At 41.1% G+C, this 16,332-nt stretch overlaps 1 protein-coding gene across 1 annotated transcript; it reads right to left on the reverse strand.

Moving 5' to 3' along the window:
* Positions 1–385: 385 nt before the first annotated feature.
* Positions 386–14,953, reverse strand: LOC121087148 (haloacid dehalogenase-like hydrolase domain-containing 5). The gene is made up of 8 exons (XM_040591836.1): positions 14,833–14,953; positions 12,805–13,014; positions 11,597–11,709; positions 9,849–9,942; positions 8,604–8,637; positions 7,558–7,732; positions 5,315–5,503; positions 386–4,496 (listed from the first exon to the last, which is right to left on the reverse strand). Exons 1-8 carry the CDS (start codon positions 14,941–14,943, stop codon positions 4,100–4,102), a joined length of 1,323 nt encoding a protein of 440 aa, XP_040447770.1. The 5' UTR covers positions 14,944–14,953; the 3' UTR covers positions 386–4,099.
* Between the last annotated feature and the right edge of the window lie 1,379 nt (positions 14,954–16,332).

The following is a 16,332-nucleotide window of genomic DNA, read 5'->3' on the forward strand; positions in this document are numbered from 1 at the left end:
CATCTTTAAGACAAGCTGCCTGGAACATGATCTTTTACTAAAAAAATCTGTAACTTTAAAACACTCCGTAACAAGTAATATCAGTAAGCGTAGCAGACTGATTTTATACATGTAGGATGTACTACAGAATAATTATTCCTTTCATTACATTTAAGAATATTCAAGTTTTGACATGATAAATTTAATTTTAAATGCAAGTTTTTTAATACTGAAGAGGAGATACCTGAAAATTAGTTTTTCTTCAAATATTAGTCTCACATTCCTCTAACTGAGAAATGCTTCTACAGGAAAACATGTGATACGAAGACAATCTTGACTGGAGTTTAAAATAGTGTCAATTTTCTATTAGCAAAAATAAGTACAGGATGTGTTTTCAAAAGGTTGTTTTTGAGGTGGTTTTTTAATAGAACAAAAGGTATCAAGAACAAAGATACTAATATACAAACAAAGAGCAAGTTCTGCTTACGAGGAACTTCAGCAAGATTCTCAGAAGTCTTTTTTAAAACTGATTTCAGTGATTCATTTCTGCACATCCTGGTCACTTAGGTGTTTCAACAGTACATTCTAAATGTCAGAGTAGTATTGTAACATCCAAGAGTTTACGTATGCTATGACTGAAATACACTGAACATACCATGTGGGAAACACCACCTATTTCAAAGAGGTAAATGCCAAAGCTGAAAACATATTAAAGAAGGTGAGTGAAAATCCAGGTAAGAGGAAAGGAGAGCAAAAGTTAAGACCGGATCTTGGTCTTTTTCTTACCTAATATAATATTCATTCATCTCGCTGAATAATTGGAAAGAATGTTTTACTAAATGCAGTTTTCCTTAAGAACTCTGAAAAAAAAAAATCTTTCCAATACCAGAGATTGAGATTTCTTCTAAGGATTTCCACATCTTAGCTTGTTACTAACAAAGAATCACTAAATTTCACTTTAAAATACCAAAGGAAGTGTTAGAAGTGACAGTGGTAACTCGATGCAATGTTTTATGACACCACTTTTCAAAAAAATTCTCACCTTGTACCACTTCCTGAGTGAACAGGAGGCACAAAATTCAAAGAGTTGGAATTCTGTCAGTGTAGCATCTTCATTTGTAAAACATTAAATAATAACATAATTAACAACGTCTACTTTTTGAAGGGTCACATGAGTAAAAAGATCAAGATTACAAGTCTTCTGCAGAATTCACTATTCCGTAAAGCAGATGGAATGGCAGGTTTGCCTGGTCACATACCAGTACTTTAGCAGAAATATTTTCAACAGAAATTGAAGCAGAAATGTAAACTGGAGCGGGATGCACTGAGGGAGGAACACACATGCTTTTTTTTTTTTTTTTTGCTATATTGAGAAGTGTGCTATATTAGTAATACCAGTAATATTTCAAAATTCTAACTGCAGTATAAGGGCTCGGTGCACATAAACATTGGAACATGCCACCAAGGAAGCAGCTTGCTTCCAGGCTCTAGAGCTAGACCTATACTGTGGGGTTGCAGTACTCATTAGGGAGTACACAATTTAATTGCAATGTACCTAGCTCAGCACTGCAATGAAGCTGTGTGAACATCAAGCAAGTGGATGCTGTGAGGTCCTTCACATTTGGCAAGAGGTCCAGGTAAAAAAATCCTTAACGGTAACTCACTATACTCCTTCAAATCCTTCCTTAAAAATTTACTTTTCATGGTATGTCACCAAAATCTTTGCCTAGCTCACTGGCATACCACAAGTGTCTACTACACTAACATTTTTCTTTTGTGTTTCGTAGTAACACCCTTTATTAATCACCTTTGGCCACCATTTGTGGCAACAACTGCCAATTTTTTGTTTCATGCTGACACAGCTCAGTATCTAGTGGCACACTACTCCACTACTGGGACTCAGTTCATATGAAGAATCACATTAAAGATTGCTCAGACTCATCAGGCAACATTCACACCCCTGCCACACAGACGTAGCCCAAATGGTCCAAGAGGGATATAGACTAAAAACCTGCCTTCCTTTCAGTTAAAAAACAGTAGCAGCCTGATTAGCAGCCAAACATATTTTTTTTTTTCTGCATATGCATTGTAGCCTAATGTTTCCATAAGGGATGGAATTTAAAACCCACATATACACAGTTCCTTCATGAACCTTTTTAAGTATTCATGCATATTCTGGGGAGAAAATAAGAAACAAAGAGAACATTTTCTGTTCTTGACATCAACTTCCACATTTTTATTCCTTGCTTCACTGACAGCCTGAAACTGCTTTCAGTAGTAGTTAAAGAGCTCTGCAGCATGCTTCCGTACTAAAACATTGCAACTTCAAGTCATCCTGACATTTTACAAAACTACAATCTTTACTTAGAAAGATTTGGCATACTTTGCAAATAGTTGGCATATTACAGAAAAGTGCTAAAGTATATATCTGTTTACTGTAACCAATAAAAAAAGGCAAGAATGTGCTGCTGTGATACCTTCCCAGTGAAGAAACAGGAAACACACTGTTCAGAGCAGTGTCCTTAAACTGGATCCAGCAAGATACGTTGAAAACCACTGATGAAACACTCAAGAGTGAATGACTCAACAGTCCTGATAACAGAGAGGGGGATTACAGTGGTTTGCAAATGGAGAAAACACAACAAAAAGCTGACTGCATAGCAGCAATATCCTCTTCGTGATGTTTTCAGGTTTTGGTATCAGGATAATAAGCAGTGAAGAAGTAGGCGTAAAGTGAAATTACTTCCTGGCCACCATCTGTCTATTAATGCTTTTAAGCTAGTGCTCTGCTAGTTCTGCAGGAACTTGGGAAAGGAAAACCCACAGAATTTCGTTTCTGCTATTTCTAATTGGAAAAGTTGGGGGAAAAAGCAAACAAACAAACCACCATAAAAACCTGACTAGCCCCCAAGGTGATGATAAGTGGTATTTGTGTGTAATTTGACTTTGCTTTTAAAACACACTTAATTGGCTTATGTTTTCCAAAGTCAAGTCACAAGTATACCATACTTGTACACCATACTGTCTTGTAACAACACAAAAATATTTTCAAAGACATCTTTTGGATGAAAATGTTTAAAAGTATTTTACAAAAATAACGTAAAATAAATTATTTTGTTTTTTTTAAATGAGCAGCTATAAAAACCATGAACCAAACAACATATAACATTGACACAAGACGGAATATATTACACTAAAGGCCGGTTAATTACCACAGTGGTATGAAACTTCAAGTAAATTACTAGGCACTTTTTGCCCAAACAGCAGTCACTTGTTCAGTGGAAAAGTCCAAGTGACAGAAACGCCCGAAACATAATTGCTAAAGCTTTCTAAGATTCTAAATTCCTCAAAAAAGTGCAGATAAAAAGGCAAAGACAAAAAGGCCAGGTATTATGCCACACAGGACATCCAATGTTAGCCACTTTTCTTACATGACTGTGCTCAGCTTAGCTGGAGTTCCTAAATGGTGTTAACACGTCAGCATTCTCCATCTTACGTGGGCATTTCTATTAAGGCTTTACGTGTCAGAGTAGCGAGGAGCAACAGCAGCTTTGGACACACGGGAAAACAGATGAAAGGCTGCAGGGTTATATGGGAGCAAGTACAAAGTAGCAGAACAGATGAACTTCACTCTAATTTGAAAGAGCACTCGTTACCTGCAGTAATACATGTCGTGCTCTAAACCAGCCAATTTGTAATGGTGTGAGTGACCCTAGCACCATAATCCAATATTCTGAAGACACCTAGAACTAAATGTTCCAACTTTTGTTCCAGCAAAAAAAAGAAGGTAGTGTGGTGTGGGAATTAAAGTACCAGTAACATGCATTAAGCTACTATGAAAAATTGATATTAAAATACCTAACATAATGAATAGAAGGACAATAAAAGGGCAACTGAAGCAAAGAATTACATATTTCAAAGTACTTTAAAAAGAATTATTGATATTTAATACACTTATATTAAGTATATTAATATACCTATGTATACTTAATATAAGATTGTATTAATTTAAAAGTTTAACATTTCAGAAAGCAGCAGTTTGTGGCATGATTTTAAAGCACAGTTTGTTTTCTGGGATAAAAAGCACAGCACTGAGTAGTCCTTAAGAAATCACATCATGTCAATTAGGTGCAAAGTTCTCCAGCTGGAAGACCAGGTCTACAGCAGCATCAACATCTGGTACAATATGATCTGGTTCTACTAGACCAGGATCAAATCTAAAATCTCTGTGGCCATGGAACACTGTTTCAGATATGCTCTCCCTGGTATCTAAGGGCACCTCAGTGTGAGGGTTGTAAACCCCAGTACAAACAAGAACAGACCTACAGTGGGCAGCAGTTGCAGATGCTAATTCATTCTCCCAACTGCTGTCTATTTCATCATCCTGAGAGAGCGTGGCAGAGCCTCTGCCACCAGCAACTTTGGCCTGAACCCGTGATTTTGAACCTTTTCTGGAGTTCTCTTCGAGATAGCGATTGTAAAGGTTAGCACCATATACATCCGTCATGAGATTATCTCTGGAAATGTAAGAAGAAATTTTAGTCAGCAGTGCAATTTTAGTTGTCAAATTTCTATGTATGAAAGACATTTTTACAGTTGTGATTTAACAATTTATCATTTACATAACTTTATGTGGAAGTATGCAGATAGGAAGAAACCCAATCCTATAGCTATTTTATTACACCACTTTCATTAAGCGTGATAAAAGTGAGTAACTCTTCATGTTGAAATTGCAAACTAGAGCAGGGGGAGGGAAAATCAAGGATAGGTGTTAGCAGTCCGTGAATAAGCTTATTATTATTTCCAAACATCTTGGAGACTCTGGAACAGTCTTTAATACAATACAGCTTTATCTCTTCCTATGAAAAGGATTCCATGATGTGACAGCACACACAGTAGCATATGACCCAGCTTAATGACCTCACAAATAAATTCTGGCTCTACTTTCTCTAATAACTGTCATTTACTCAAAGCTTGTTTTATTAGGTTTACTGGCATAACACCAACAAACATCCATTCAAATACTTTTTGTTAGATTTACACAGCCTATTACAGAAATAATAATAATTTTTAAAAAACAGGATACATCTTAGTTGCATATAAACTGGTTTTTGTGCTTCCACAGAAATTATACATAGAAAGAGCAAAGTATTAATTTTCAAGATTAGAAACAGTGGGGCTCAAAACCATTATAAAAATTACACCATAGCACCAAGAATGTTGGGTGGTCCCAACAGTATGAGAAACAAACTAGTAAGAGTTGTATATTTTTCTTTGCTGGTATTTATGTTGCAAGTCCTTTCCTGCTGTACTCGTTAGCCTTATGATATCTTACCCGACAGCATAAAGAGTCTGAATAGGTTGCTTCCACTGCCGTTCTGCTGCCTGAGTCCTGATGAGGTATTCTGCGTACTGGTAGGTCAGTTTACTAGGTTTACCCATTAAGGCCTCATATTTTAGATCTTTGCCAGTGATCTTCTTGTAAATGTTTTCCAAACAAACCATGAATGTTCCATGCCCAAACCTATGAAGGTGTAAAACCAAATCAAATTAGATTAAGTACAGACTAAACAAGAAACCCAAGGCTTTTTTATTTCATGATCTTTTGGGAATAAATCCTGCAACTATCAAATTTCCCCTCAGTTTGCACCCAACAATTCCACAGCTGTTTCACTGAAAATTAAGTGCTGATTAGGCAAATGATAAACACCACAATAAAAACATGTTACTGGGACAGCACAACAGACTTACCCATTTTTATAACGTATCAATGGTTTGTGTTAAGTGTTACTTGCATTTAAGATGCCCTAGTTACAAAAGTGATGCTTCTTGACATAATGCCTAGGCTGTTATCTACTCTCTGCAGTGACCTAACAGAATCAGATAAACCAACAAAGAGGAGAAATGGAAAATGAAAATTAGAATCAGACAGAAGGAAAACTGATCTCTCCTCAAATGCAAAACTCACTTGTAATACAGAAACAAAAAAACTTCATGGGTTTCTCCAATAATAATAATAAAAAAAAAAAAAAGATGCAAAGGAGATCAAAGAACAAACAAATTTTACAGCATGCTTTTGATAACTCAGTTACTCTGATCAAGGTGCAAACAGTAATGATGGGTCATCAACCAAGCCAGTAAATCAGTAGTTTAGAATATGTAATCTCATGATGAAAAAAAGAATAGTTTTATTTCACTACTGAAGTCAGGGCGTGGGATTAGGGATGAACTAATACATCACTTCAGAACACTGAATTACCAAAACACCCTAAGAAGAATAAATATTGCTACTCAACAATTTACATAAAATAAATTTCACACACTATTAAGAAGGGCTGTTAGGTAACTTCCAATGCGCATAGGTTAGTTTATCTGCTCAAACCAGGTACCTATAGCATAAAAAAACCCCAAAGAGCAATATAATGAGCATCAGAAGCCAGTAGAGATATATGAGGTGCACTAATAAAGAAATTAAGTCTCTAGTGGCCTCGAGATCAAAATAGTCTTTTAAGGATAAAAGCAACAGAGAAGAAAGCAGCTGTAGCACTTTCAGATTTGTTGCTTTGTACTGTGAAATACCAGTAAATAAACATAAAATTAATTCCAGTAATTATCAGCAGCAGCTTAAAACAACTTAGTCATGGCATTAGATTCCAATCATAAAGGTTAACGGCACTGACAGATGCAACCTTGTCATACTGTCAAACTCAAAGGAAAAAACAAACATTATATGGCGTCCTTCCCAAAGGACACAACTTAAACTATGTATTTTATTTGCTGCAGATACGTTGGTTGCTTTAGTCTAGCCTGAAACTATCACACATACATCTCTTACCAATGTGGTAATTAGACATGGCCTTTGCGTCCAAGTAAGGATGTCTGACAAGGTCTTTGACAAGATCTTTGATCAAGGCAACAGTCAAGTCACAAAAACAATTTCTATTTCACTGTATATTCAAATTTTAGACGCAGGGAAAGGGAGGGGAAACAAAACTAAAAGAACTACCTTCTATTGAAAATCAAAATCAAACAAAACCACTACCACACCTTGTTCGGTGTACTCTGCTTTGTTTTGTTCTTGTGTTCCTTAAAGAGCTCACTATATTATCCTCAGCTCAAAAACACTCCCTGCTTTCAACTAGCAGGGTCAGTTTATCCTACCAGAAACTGTAGGGTGGAAAAAAAAAATACCAAAGACCTAATGAAATGAAACAATGGCCTTGATAATTTTTAACGTTTTGTCCTTTGAACTGAGACTCTGCGGCCCTCAGGCAAAAACCTATCATTGCCCACTCCCAGAAGAGTGGGGAAACAAAAAGTTTTAGAGCTTAACAGCAGTTTTTATCTTGAGTAACCGATTTCCTGAATGCAATAATGTAGATAGCAGTAAAGCAGCGTTTGCTGGAAGTGCACTGCTTTAGAGACGCTGTCTTCAAAGCTGAGCCCTACTGTGAAGCTATAGCGAGCATTTGGTGTAAAAGTATTGACTCTGAATTGTACTGAAGAAATGAGGAAACCCCAAATAATAAAACCCCAAAATGTCATCATAATAAACGTGCACGTTGTAATTGCTCTTACCTTGGAGACTGTGCTTCAGCTACCCACATCAGATCCATGTTACAAGCAAGTACAGGAATGTGAGGGTAATTTTCGTGGCGATACGGATTTCCAGGATAGCCACTTGTCAGCAAAACATCTATTATCAGCTGAAGGTTGGTTTCCCATCTGACCGGCTCCCCAAACAAAACAACAGCTATGAGAACAAGAATTACAAAATGGAGTTACAGAATTGGTTAACAGTGCACCAAATCTGACATTAAATCTTGCTCTAAAGAAGTTAATTTGATTTAACTATGAACTGATCAGATAGTCACATTATGTTTAACTTAGGGTGTTGATATATTACAATGTCCACGAACAAACTGCAAAATCTACAGGTTTAAGAGTATTTTTTTTTTACTGGCTATGTTTCTCCATAGCAGCACAGAATATTAACTTTAAATATTGTATCTTTAAGTCTTCCACACCTTTTTGAATTCTATGTTTACACACATTACTTAAATAATCCATCAGAGATGTTATTTTGTTCATTTTAAAACAAAATTTGAATGTGTTTTTCAACATCTTTTTGGTCTCCAGCAATAATCTGACGTGGTTTTTGTAATCCTGAAGTTCAGTTTCTACTTTCCTGTACTCCAGATGAGATGAGAGTGAATACATTGTACTGAAACAAGATGCTTTTCATAACTATAACTCTGAAATGACCATCCTGACTACTGTAAGAACCAGACCAATTATTTCTGAACACATAGCAATTCCTTCCTCATTTTTGAAAGGAAGGCAACAATAGCCTGTTAAAGGAAGATGAAAAAGAAAGCAGACCTCACCTACCTTCTCCAAAAAAACCCTTCAAAAACACATGGAGGAATAGTGCACACATTAAAAAAACCCTAGCTTTATCACACACGATACATTTCAAATCGATGACAGATGCCATTAACAAAGAAATCTTAGAATTGTGTCAGCCAACTTTCAGAAATGCCCAGCCATCTACAAATAAATTCTAGCTATAAAGATATTTCATCTGTTAATGGATAGTTGCAAGTTAAATAAAGATAACTGACCCTCAATCTTGGGAAGCTCCACAGCAGAAGGGTACTGCAATAAGAAAAAAGTGAAAGTTTTCTACAAGATCAAACATCTACTACTACTTGCAACACAATAAATTCAACTACAGCTCAGACAGTTGCCTTCTGCAACACCGACAGGAAAGCTACTGGATGGCATGTTTGATTATTGACTAAAAATAAAATATATACCTGACGTCAGTTTACTTAGAAACTTGTATTTCAATTCTGCAGTGAAATCTCGTGGCAAACAAGACAAGTCAGCGCATTCAACATCCGCCAGCCTCCTACACCTACTGAACTAACTTCCTCTGGCAGGCTATAAAGCTTCAGTTGCTCAATTTACTTCTGTATGGAAGTACGGATGTTTACTTTTCCACAGGAATAAGAGGCTTCTAGTATTAACAAGATATCCGAGAAGCAGTTTTTGAAACTTATTTCTTTAACACTGCTAAAAAATTTAAATGTGTTGCATAACACATAATATATTCGCTAAACAACAGGAGTTTGTTTGCACTTCATGATTTACTCCCTACAGTGACAAATACATTCAGTTTCTTGAACTTCCACATCCGCATGGTTGAGAAACACGGCAAAAGGTGACGTAACTTAAGGTTTCTACGAAACCCAAAGAATTTTTTGACTTCACATGGGAAAAATCCACTCTATATACTGACCCTGAATATGTACAATACGCACACCGATTTACAGTGTATGTCTTCACTTTTTTAAAAAAATTTGCACAATTCAGTTGAAACCATACTGTTAATATTTAAATATATTTAAATAACTGTATAAACAAGAAAAGCAGTCTTTTGGAGAAAAATTACCTGCAAAGTTATCTGCAAAGCATTAATTTAAAATTGAAGCAACCTCACAGCCTAAAAACAATACCAAGTCAATCCTACAGCGAAAGAAAAAGCTTATTTGATCTTGTGCACATCTGAGGAAGCTAATAAGCTTTCCAAGACAGATTTTGAATTAGGGATCCGTACTAAATTGTTTTCCCACAACACTAAGGTACAAAACCAAAGATTATGTTAAAGAATTCCACTGGTAGAAAAGCGTCTATACATTTTTTCCTGAAAATACTGTAATAAAAAAAAAATAAAGAAGCAGAAAAGCAAAGTCAAAGTAGAATGTAAGAGCAGCAGCATTAGTTTGGTAGTTGAAATACTGACCCCTATTACAGCATGTCTTCTAATGCGCAAAAAAAGTTTTAAAACAAAAATACATACTCACCAGAACGTTGGGTCTTCTGTCATGGTCAACTACATCTAGCAAAGGATGTTTCTCCCTCAGTGTTTCAATGGTAATAGGCTGACAGAAACCAAGGCTGGGAAAATACCAGTTAAGGATACAGAACTGCTTCTATTAAAAGATTTTTTAAAAAATTTCATGCTGACACATTTAACATAGGCCACTGATCTGGTAAAGTAAATTATTTAGGAATGAAAGCAACAGATCGAAGACTGACTTTTTCTTCTGTGCGATGAAAAGATGATCATCCCACTATTTATAAACGGGAGACCTGTGTGCCTGAAATCTTAAAACAGAAAATACACATACATCTTTTCTCAAAAACAAAAAGCAAGAAGCCACTCTACACCAGCAATACTCTAAAATCGTCTTTACATAAGCACAAAAATAAGTTTATCTGGCAGCAAGGCAACACCTTTTGTAATTATTATAGGACAGAAATAGGAGCTTGTGGAGACAGTATTTTCCTCGACTAACTCTGCTTTCCTTAGGCCATTATAGCTGCAAAGGTATAGCTACATAAACAAACACCATAAAGCTCAATCTCTTGCAAAATGGTGGGCTGACCAACCAGGTTTAATTATGCTCTGCAAGTAGTTAAGATAAATACTGAAACATATCAAAAAAGCAAAGGACAAAAAGGGAAGAATAACCTACTGATTTGCATAGTAGTGCTTTTAAATGCTGATATATCCCATTAATTTAAACTTCATTAACAAGAGACAATCAAACTAAAACCACTCATTTATGTAAAAAGCAGTTGTGATGCTACTCACAATGCTAAGACAACTTCTCACAATGTAAATGAAAATAAGAGCTATGAAATTTATCAGTTATACAAACTAAGCCACCTAATTCTGTATTGGAATGAACATCACAGGCCATTTGTAAAGTTATTTTAAGATAAGATTATCCCATATGAAAATGCTATCTCCAGCAGAAATATGTTTTTTGTATTTTTATTCAGTCTTGCAATATATTTTTCTGTTAGCTATGCCTAACAAATTTTGACAATTAACTGGAACGCTCCTTCAGTAACTTTTTCTCATCTTTGTATTTGAAATAAAGTTTATCCTTACAGGTTGCATATACATTTTTAGCAATTTATGATTTACACCAACTTCACTTAAAACCCCAATAAAGGAAGAAGTGCAGAAGGGAGTTACTGGAAGCACGAGCAAAGATTATGCAAAAGTTAAGGTCATCAAATTACAGTTTGAAGCTTTGATACCACCATTATATCAACATAATTCAAGTTCTTTTTGGCAGTACAGCGGGAGAAAAATATTTTCAAGTGTCGTCCTACTCTAGATGTTGGTTACAAAAGCAATGCGACCTGACCTGGCCACATGCTTACAAGCTGATCTTGAGTCACTGAGCTAAAAGCCACCCATGATAAATAACAGATAGAATGCCATGCTCTCATCCTCAAGGAGCACAAACCCTTTGCGCTAAAGTGTCATTTACATATAAGTCAAAAAATTAATTTTCTCTTTTTTGCTTCCTCATTAAAAAAAGATAGAACAAAGTAAAGCATGTATTGACATATCAACCATTTTAAAAACATTAATTTGACATCATCGTAACAACTAGCCTTGCTCATTACTGGATTTGTAGCGATGAAATATTTGGTCTTCACTCGATGCACAGAATCTCCCTGAACTTGATTAAGGAAAATACTTAAACAGGAAGTTGTGCTGTGGTGGTTTGTTTTTTTTTTTAAAAGATACTCTTGAGCAATATCAAGCAGTGGTCCTTGTCCAGATACAAGAACACATTTTTCATGAAAACGTTTGAACATCCGCAGAGGACTGTGTGACATCATCACTTGATCTTGTGAAATCTGTTTGGGATTTAAAAACAAAAGGAGTCTGCTGTTTTTCAGTTAAGTTATTCCTATGTAGATTTAATCAACAGATGTGAAATTCTGTGAATTACAAAACAATCATACGTGTCTACCTAAAACCCTACCACATGATTTTCTCCTAAGTTTTACAGACATCATAATGATAATATGCCAGGGGAAAAAAATGCATTACTGACAAATTGTCGTACACACCCTTTTCAGTTTCCTGAATTACACCATTCAATATGAACACAAGGTTTTCTGCCCTGGTTTTACAGAATAACCTAATTCATTCCGAAAACAACCAGGGAAGAAGAATCAGAACTGCCTTAGTTCCAACTGGCGTTCCTTTGCAAGGCTGCAGTGTCAATTTAATTGTATCAGAAAACCATCTTCTTTTAGTTTACATGTAATCACTCATTCCTTCGACAGGTATAAACCCAGTAGAACTATTATCCTGGAAGGATGCTGTTGATGAACCACTACTTATCACCTTTGCAGATCTAAAAACCCCTAAAATAATAGAGATGTCATTTTACCCATGACACACTGCATTTTATTTATACAGATACGTCCACGTCTGCTGATCCCTACTGAAAAAAAAGGCACTACAGAACAGACTTTACAGCTTTCTCTTAGTAATGCTCAAACAGTCCCCAGCCGTGGGGAAGTCCTACTGGTGGCAGCACCCACAAATCAGGGGGCAATAATGTTTTACTACTTGTATCAAAAATGGGCAGGAAGCTCCTGTCTTGCACATTGTCACCAAAGACAGTCAGCTTGCTAGAGCAGCATTTCATGTTATTGACACACATGGATTTTTATTCAGGAGAAGGCAAGATTTATTCGCACAATAATAATGGTGCAAAGAAATACCATTACGATTAGCTTTACCATTGGAAAAAGCAGTACCTTTAGCAATGGAAATACAGTTAGCTTTGGACACCATTTTTTACTTTTGCTCCAGCAAATCATTTCAGGGGGCTTAAGGGAAAAATAAAAGCGATTAACTGAGCAGCATCTAACAGAAGATGGTACATGACACATTCACCATAAGTAAATAACTAAATAAATAGGATTTAATCTACTCACTGGAACTCCCAGGAGATGAGACAACTGATCAGCTTTTTTCTGGCGAAGGCAATTCCCGGCATTGGTGACAAATACTACAGGCACCAAGAATTGTCCCTGAGGATTCACTAGCTTTTGAAAGGCTGTTTTTGCAGCAGGAATTGGAGTCTTTCCTCGTACCAGTACACCATCAATGTCAAAAAGGAAACCAAAGGATGGCGGTATGTTGAGCTGCAGGAAAGAATTGGAAAGAAAGAGTACATTAGTGATGCCTATGCTTCCGCATGTTTGATGAGGCTTACAACAGCTAAAGCCCGATAAAAACTGACGCCTCCACCGAGAAGCTTTAACTTTGTCCCCTCGAGCTCCACGGAGCTTTAACTTTGCACATTTTAATGTGCCTTACAGACACATTCATATGCTAAAATACCTACCGCGAAAAAGGGAGCACTGCAAACCCCTTTTCTTACACATACAGGCTCACCGGTTCTACCTTGCTTTATGAGTAGCTCCAGAATGTTTCAGAAGGCAGGGACAAATGGCGTTGGACTGATAAAAAGAGGTACAAAATACAGGCTGCTGTGCCAGGGGGTCACGCTTTTGATTGATTCAACCCCGCTCTGTTTCACAGGTAATTTCAATGCACAGAATACTAGCAAAATAAACTACTAACAAAACAAAGGTAAATTTTTCGGCAGCAGGTAACTCTTGAATGCAAATATTGTACTTGGCTCCTCCCTTACAGGATGTTCAGATACTAAAAGTGTCCCTGCTGTCACTTGCTGTTTTTCTGTTTCGTAGCGGGTTCGGTGATGACTAGATAGCTGTTGTGTTCCTTATACACCCTCTCAGGTGATCCTCAGTTTTACTATGGCAGGCTAACACCCGCAGGTAAAGTCAGCACCTCCTTAAACAAAGATGTTGTTTGAGGTACTGAAGTTTATCTCCTTGTCTGCCTTTGAAGAGGTGAAGAGCTTGACTTGTAAGCTCGGAAAAGGAGAGCAGCGCTAGCTGGGGGCAGGCAAGGGGGGCCGGGTGATAAGCCTGCGGGGCGGAGGCAGAGCGGACTGTTGAACAATGGAACCGTTAATGAATCAGGTTGGAAAAAATGGACCAGAAATGATCTACAGTCTGAACGCCACTCCTCTCCCAAGCTTAAAATGGAACCCAGGACTCTTGGGATTTATGATCCCCTCTTCACCGGGACAAAAAAGGAGCAAGAGGTTAAGCAGAGGCCGAGCGCGATGGGGAAGGGGGGTGCAGACACGGCTCCAGCCGACCGCGGCGGGACAGCCCGGGCGCCCCGGCAGGGCGGAGGCGCTTGGCCCTTTCAGGCAGCACTTTGTTCTCATCCGGATTGCGCTGCTGCGCTCCTGGGCCGCGCCCGGCCCCTGCCGGGGCCACCGCGGCCACCGCCGCAGCGCTGGCTGTGCGGGCTGCCACCGCCCCGGCCCGGGATTCAGCGACGGGCGACACACGGGCACCCGCGAGCCCGAGCGCGCGCCGCTGCGCACCCCGCTCGTAACGGCCGCGCTGCGAAGTCGCCGCGCGGTCCCCGGGGTGAAGCGGGCGGGTCTTGCTCAGCCTCACGTGCCCGCTCCCGCCCCCCGCCGCCGGCAGCCGGTGCCACACGGGGACGGGGCGTGAGCGCGAGGGGACGAGGAAGCGCCGTTTGCCGGGTGCACGGAGAAAGGCGGAGCGAAGAGCGGCGCTGCGCGCAGGGGGAGCGAAGGGTGCACGGCCGGGTCCTGGTCTCCGTTCTGACCGCAACGGGGCACCCCCCGCGCCTGAGGCGCCCGGCAGCGGCGGCAGCAACTCCAGCGGGGGGTGGGGGCGTGCGGCCCCGGGCTGCTGGCCCGTAACGCGGCGCGGGCAGGGCCAGCCCGGACCCCGCGGGCGCCCCTCGAACAGGGCGGGCGGCCCGGCCGCGCCCTGCCGCCCCGCCGGGGCCGGGTTCTGCGCCCACCGGCCGGGGCCGTTCCGGTTTCCCGGCGGCTCCGCTCCGCACCCCTCCCGGCGCCGCCCGCGCAGCCCCGGCCCCACGCTTACCGTGCGGCCGCCCCCGTCGGCCGCCGGCGCGCCACAGAGCCCGCCGGGTGTCGGGAGCCGGGGGGCGCCGGCCCTGAGCAGAGCGCGGAGCGGCGGCAGCGCCCGCCGCATGACGGCACCGGCTGACGGGCAGCAGCGGAGCCGGGCGGCTTCTCCCGCCGCGGCCCGCCCCCCGCCCCGCCCCCTGCCCCCAAGCCCCGCCCCGCCCGCCGCGCCCCGTCGGGCGGCGCCAAGCGCCAGGCAGGGCCGGGGGGGCGGCAGCCGGCGCGTCCCCCGCCACAGCCCGCGGCTCCGGCCGCCGCGTCACGCTGCGGGACCCCAAACCCCGGCCGCAGCGTTGCGGGGGTCGCACCGCACGGACGCCGCCGTGTGAGGCGCCAGGCGTGGGCCAGGCCGGGGCGGGCGCGGTGCGCAGCGCTGCCCTGCATCCCGCCCGGCCGCTCGCACGGGTCCGGCGAAGCCCCCTGCTCCCCGCGGCACGGCTCGGCGCCTCCCTCGGGCCGGGGGCAGCTGGCCCGGCTGCGGCCTCACCCCGGCACAAGGCAACCCGGCACCCGAACAGCAGCACCCATCCATCGGAGCCCGTCCATCAGCACCCATCCATGGGTACCCATCCAGCCGCACCCATCCATTGAAGCTCGTCCAGCAGCACTGCCAGCACAGCTGGCGTTAAGAGGCAGTGGAGCCAAATGCATTGCCAAAACACAAAAGCGAACCAAAATTGATGCAGATAACTAGGGAGGTTATCCCCTCAAAGCTCAAGCTGGGATCACGCACAGCGCAGAACTCTGAGGCATACAGCAGAACAAGCAACATGTAGGCATGTATGAAATGAATTTCATAACCTTGGCACGTTCAAGGCTGAGGCGTTATACTGATGGTACGAGCTATAAGCTCAACAACACACACGTATTTAAGTGCAGCTGCACGCTCAACGTAGGAGTTAATGCAGAGCCTACGTGTTGTTCCATCCTCCAGGACACACTACAAGATCCATTTGCTGGCTTTGGCTACAGAAGCTTCCCAGCCCCAGCAGCACCAGCATTTTGGCAGCCTGTAAGCAAGGAGAACGTGGGCATTTTGCTGTAGGTCACTGCTAGCAAGTAATTACTCTGCAGCTTGTCAGCTTAGATGCAGCCAAAAAGAGCATTCAGCTTAAAAATGCTTAGCACTCAGAGCTACACAGCAAATATTTGTGCAGCAGGTTTAAGCAGCAGCCACAGTCTGCATTGCACAGCTCCATATTGCATTTTTGTACACGTATCCCATTTCTGTGTTGGTCAGCAGAGATCAGCGATGCCTTAAAAACTTCTCTGTTTACATCGTTACATTGGTCTTGCTCAGGGCTGGTAGCTACTCCTATGAACATGAATACAATTACTATCCTGTCTTGATTTTTTTTTTTTCCCCCTCCCTTCTGTCATTATTACTCTGTCCCTGACGTTTTTGTCTTTGTTTTCTGGCTTCTACGTTACAGATTCATATAGTGACAGAAGGGAT

Source organism: Falco naumanni, chromosome 4 (assembly GCF_017639655.2).
Source record: "Falco naumanni isolate bFalNau1 chromosome 4, bFalNau1.pat, whole genome shotgun sequence".
Lineage (NCBI taxonomy): Eukaryota > Metazoa > Chordata > Aves > Falconiformes > Falconidae > Falco > Falco naumanni.

What these genes read in the sequence shown, in the direction of transcription:
- LOC121087148 (XM_040591836.1), bottom strand. Translation starts at nt 14,943, where the DNA reads ATGCGGCGGGCGCTGCCGCCGCTCCGCGCTCTGCTCAGGGCCGGCGCC. An exon ending in CTCATCTCCTGGGAGTTCCA is followed by an intron (nt 11,710 to 12,804) that starts GTGAGTAGATTA and finishes AATCCCAAACAG; the next exon opens with ATTTCACAAGATCAAGTGAT. An exon ending in CAGACTCTTTATGCTGTCGG is followed by an intron (nt 4,497 to 5,314) that starts GTAAGATATCAT and finishes TTACATTTCCAG; the next exon opens with AGATAATCTCATGACGGATG.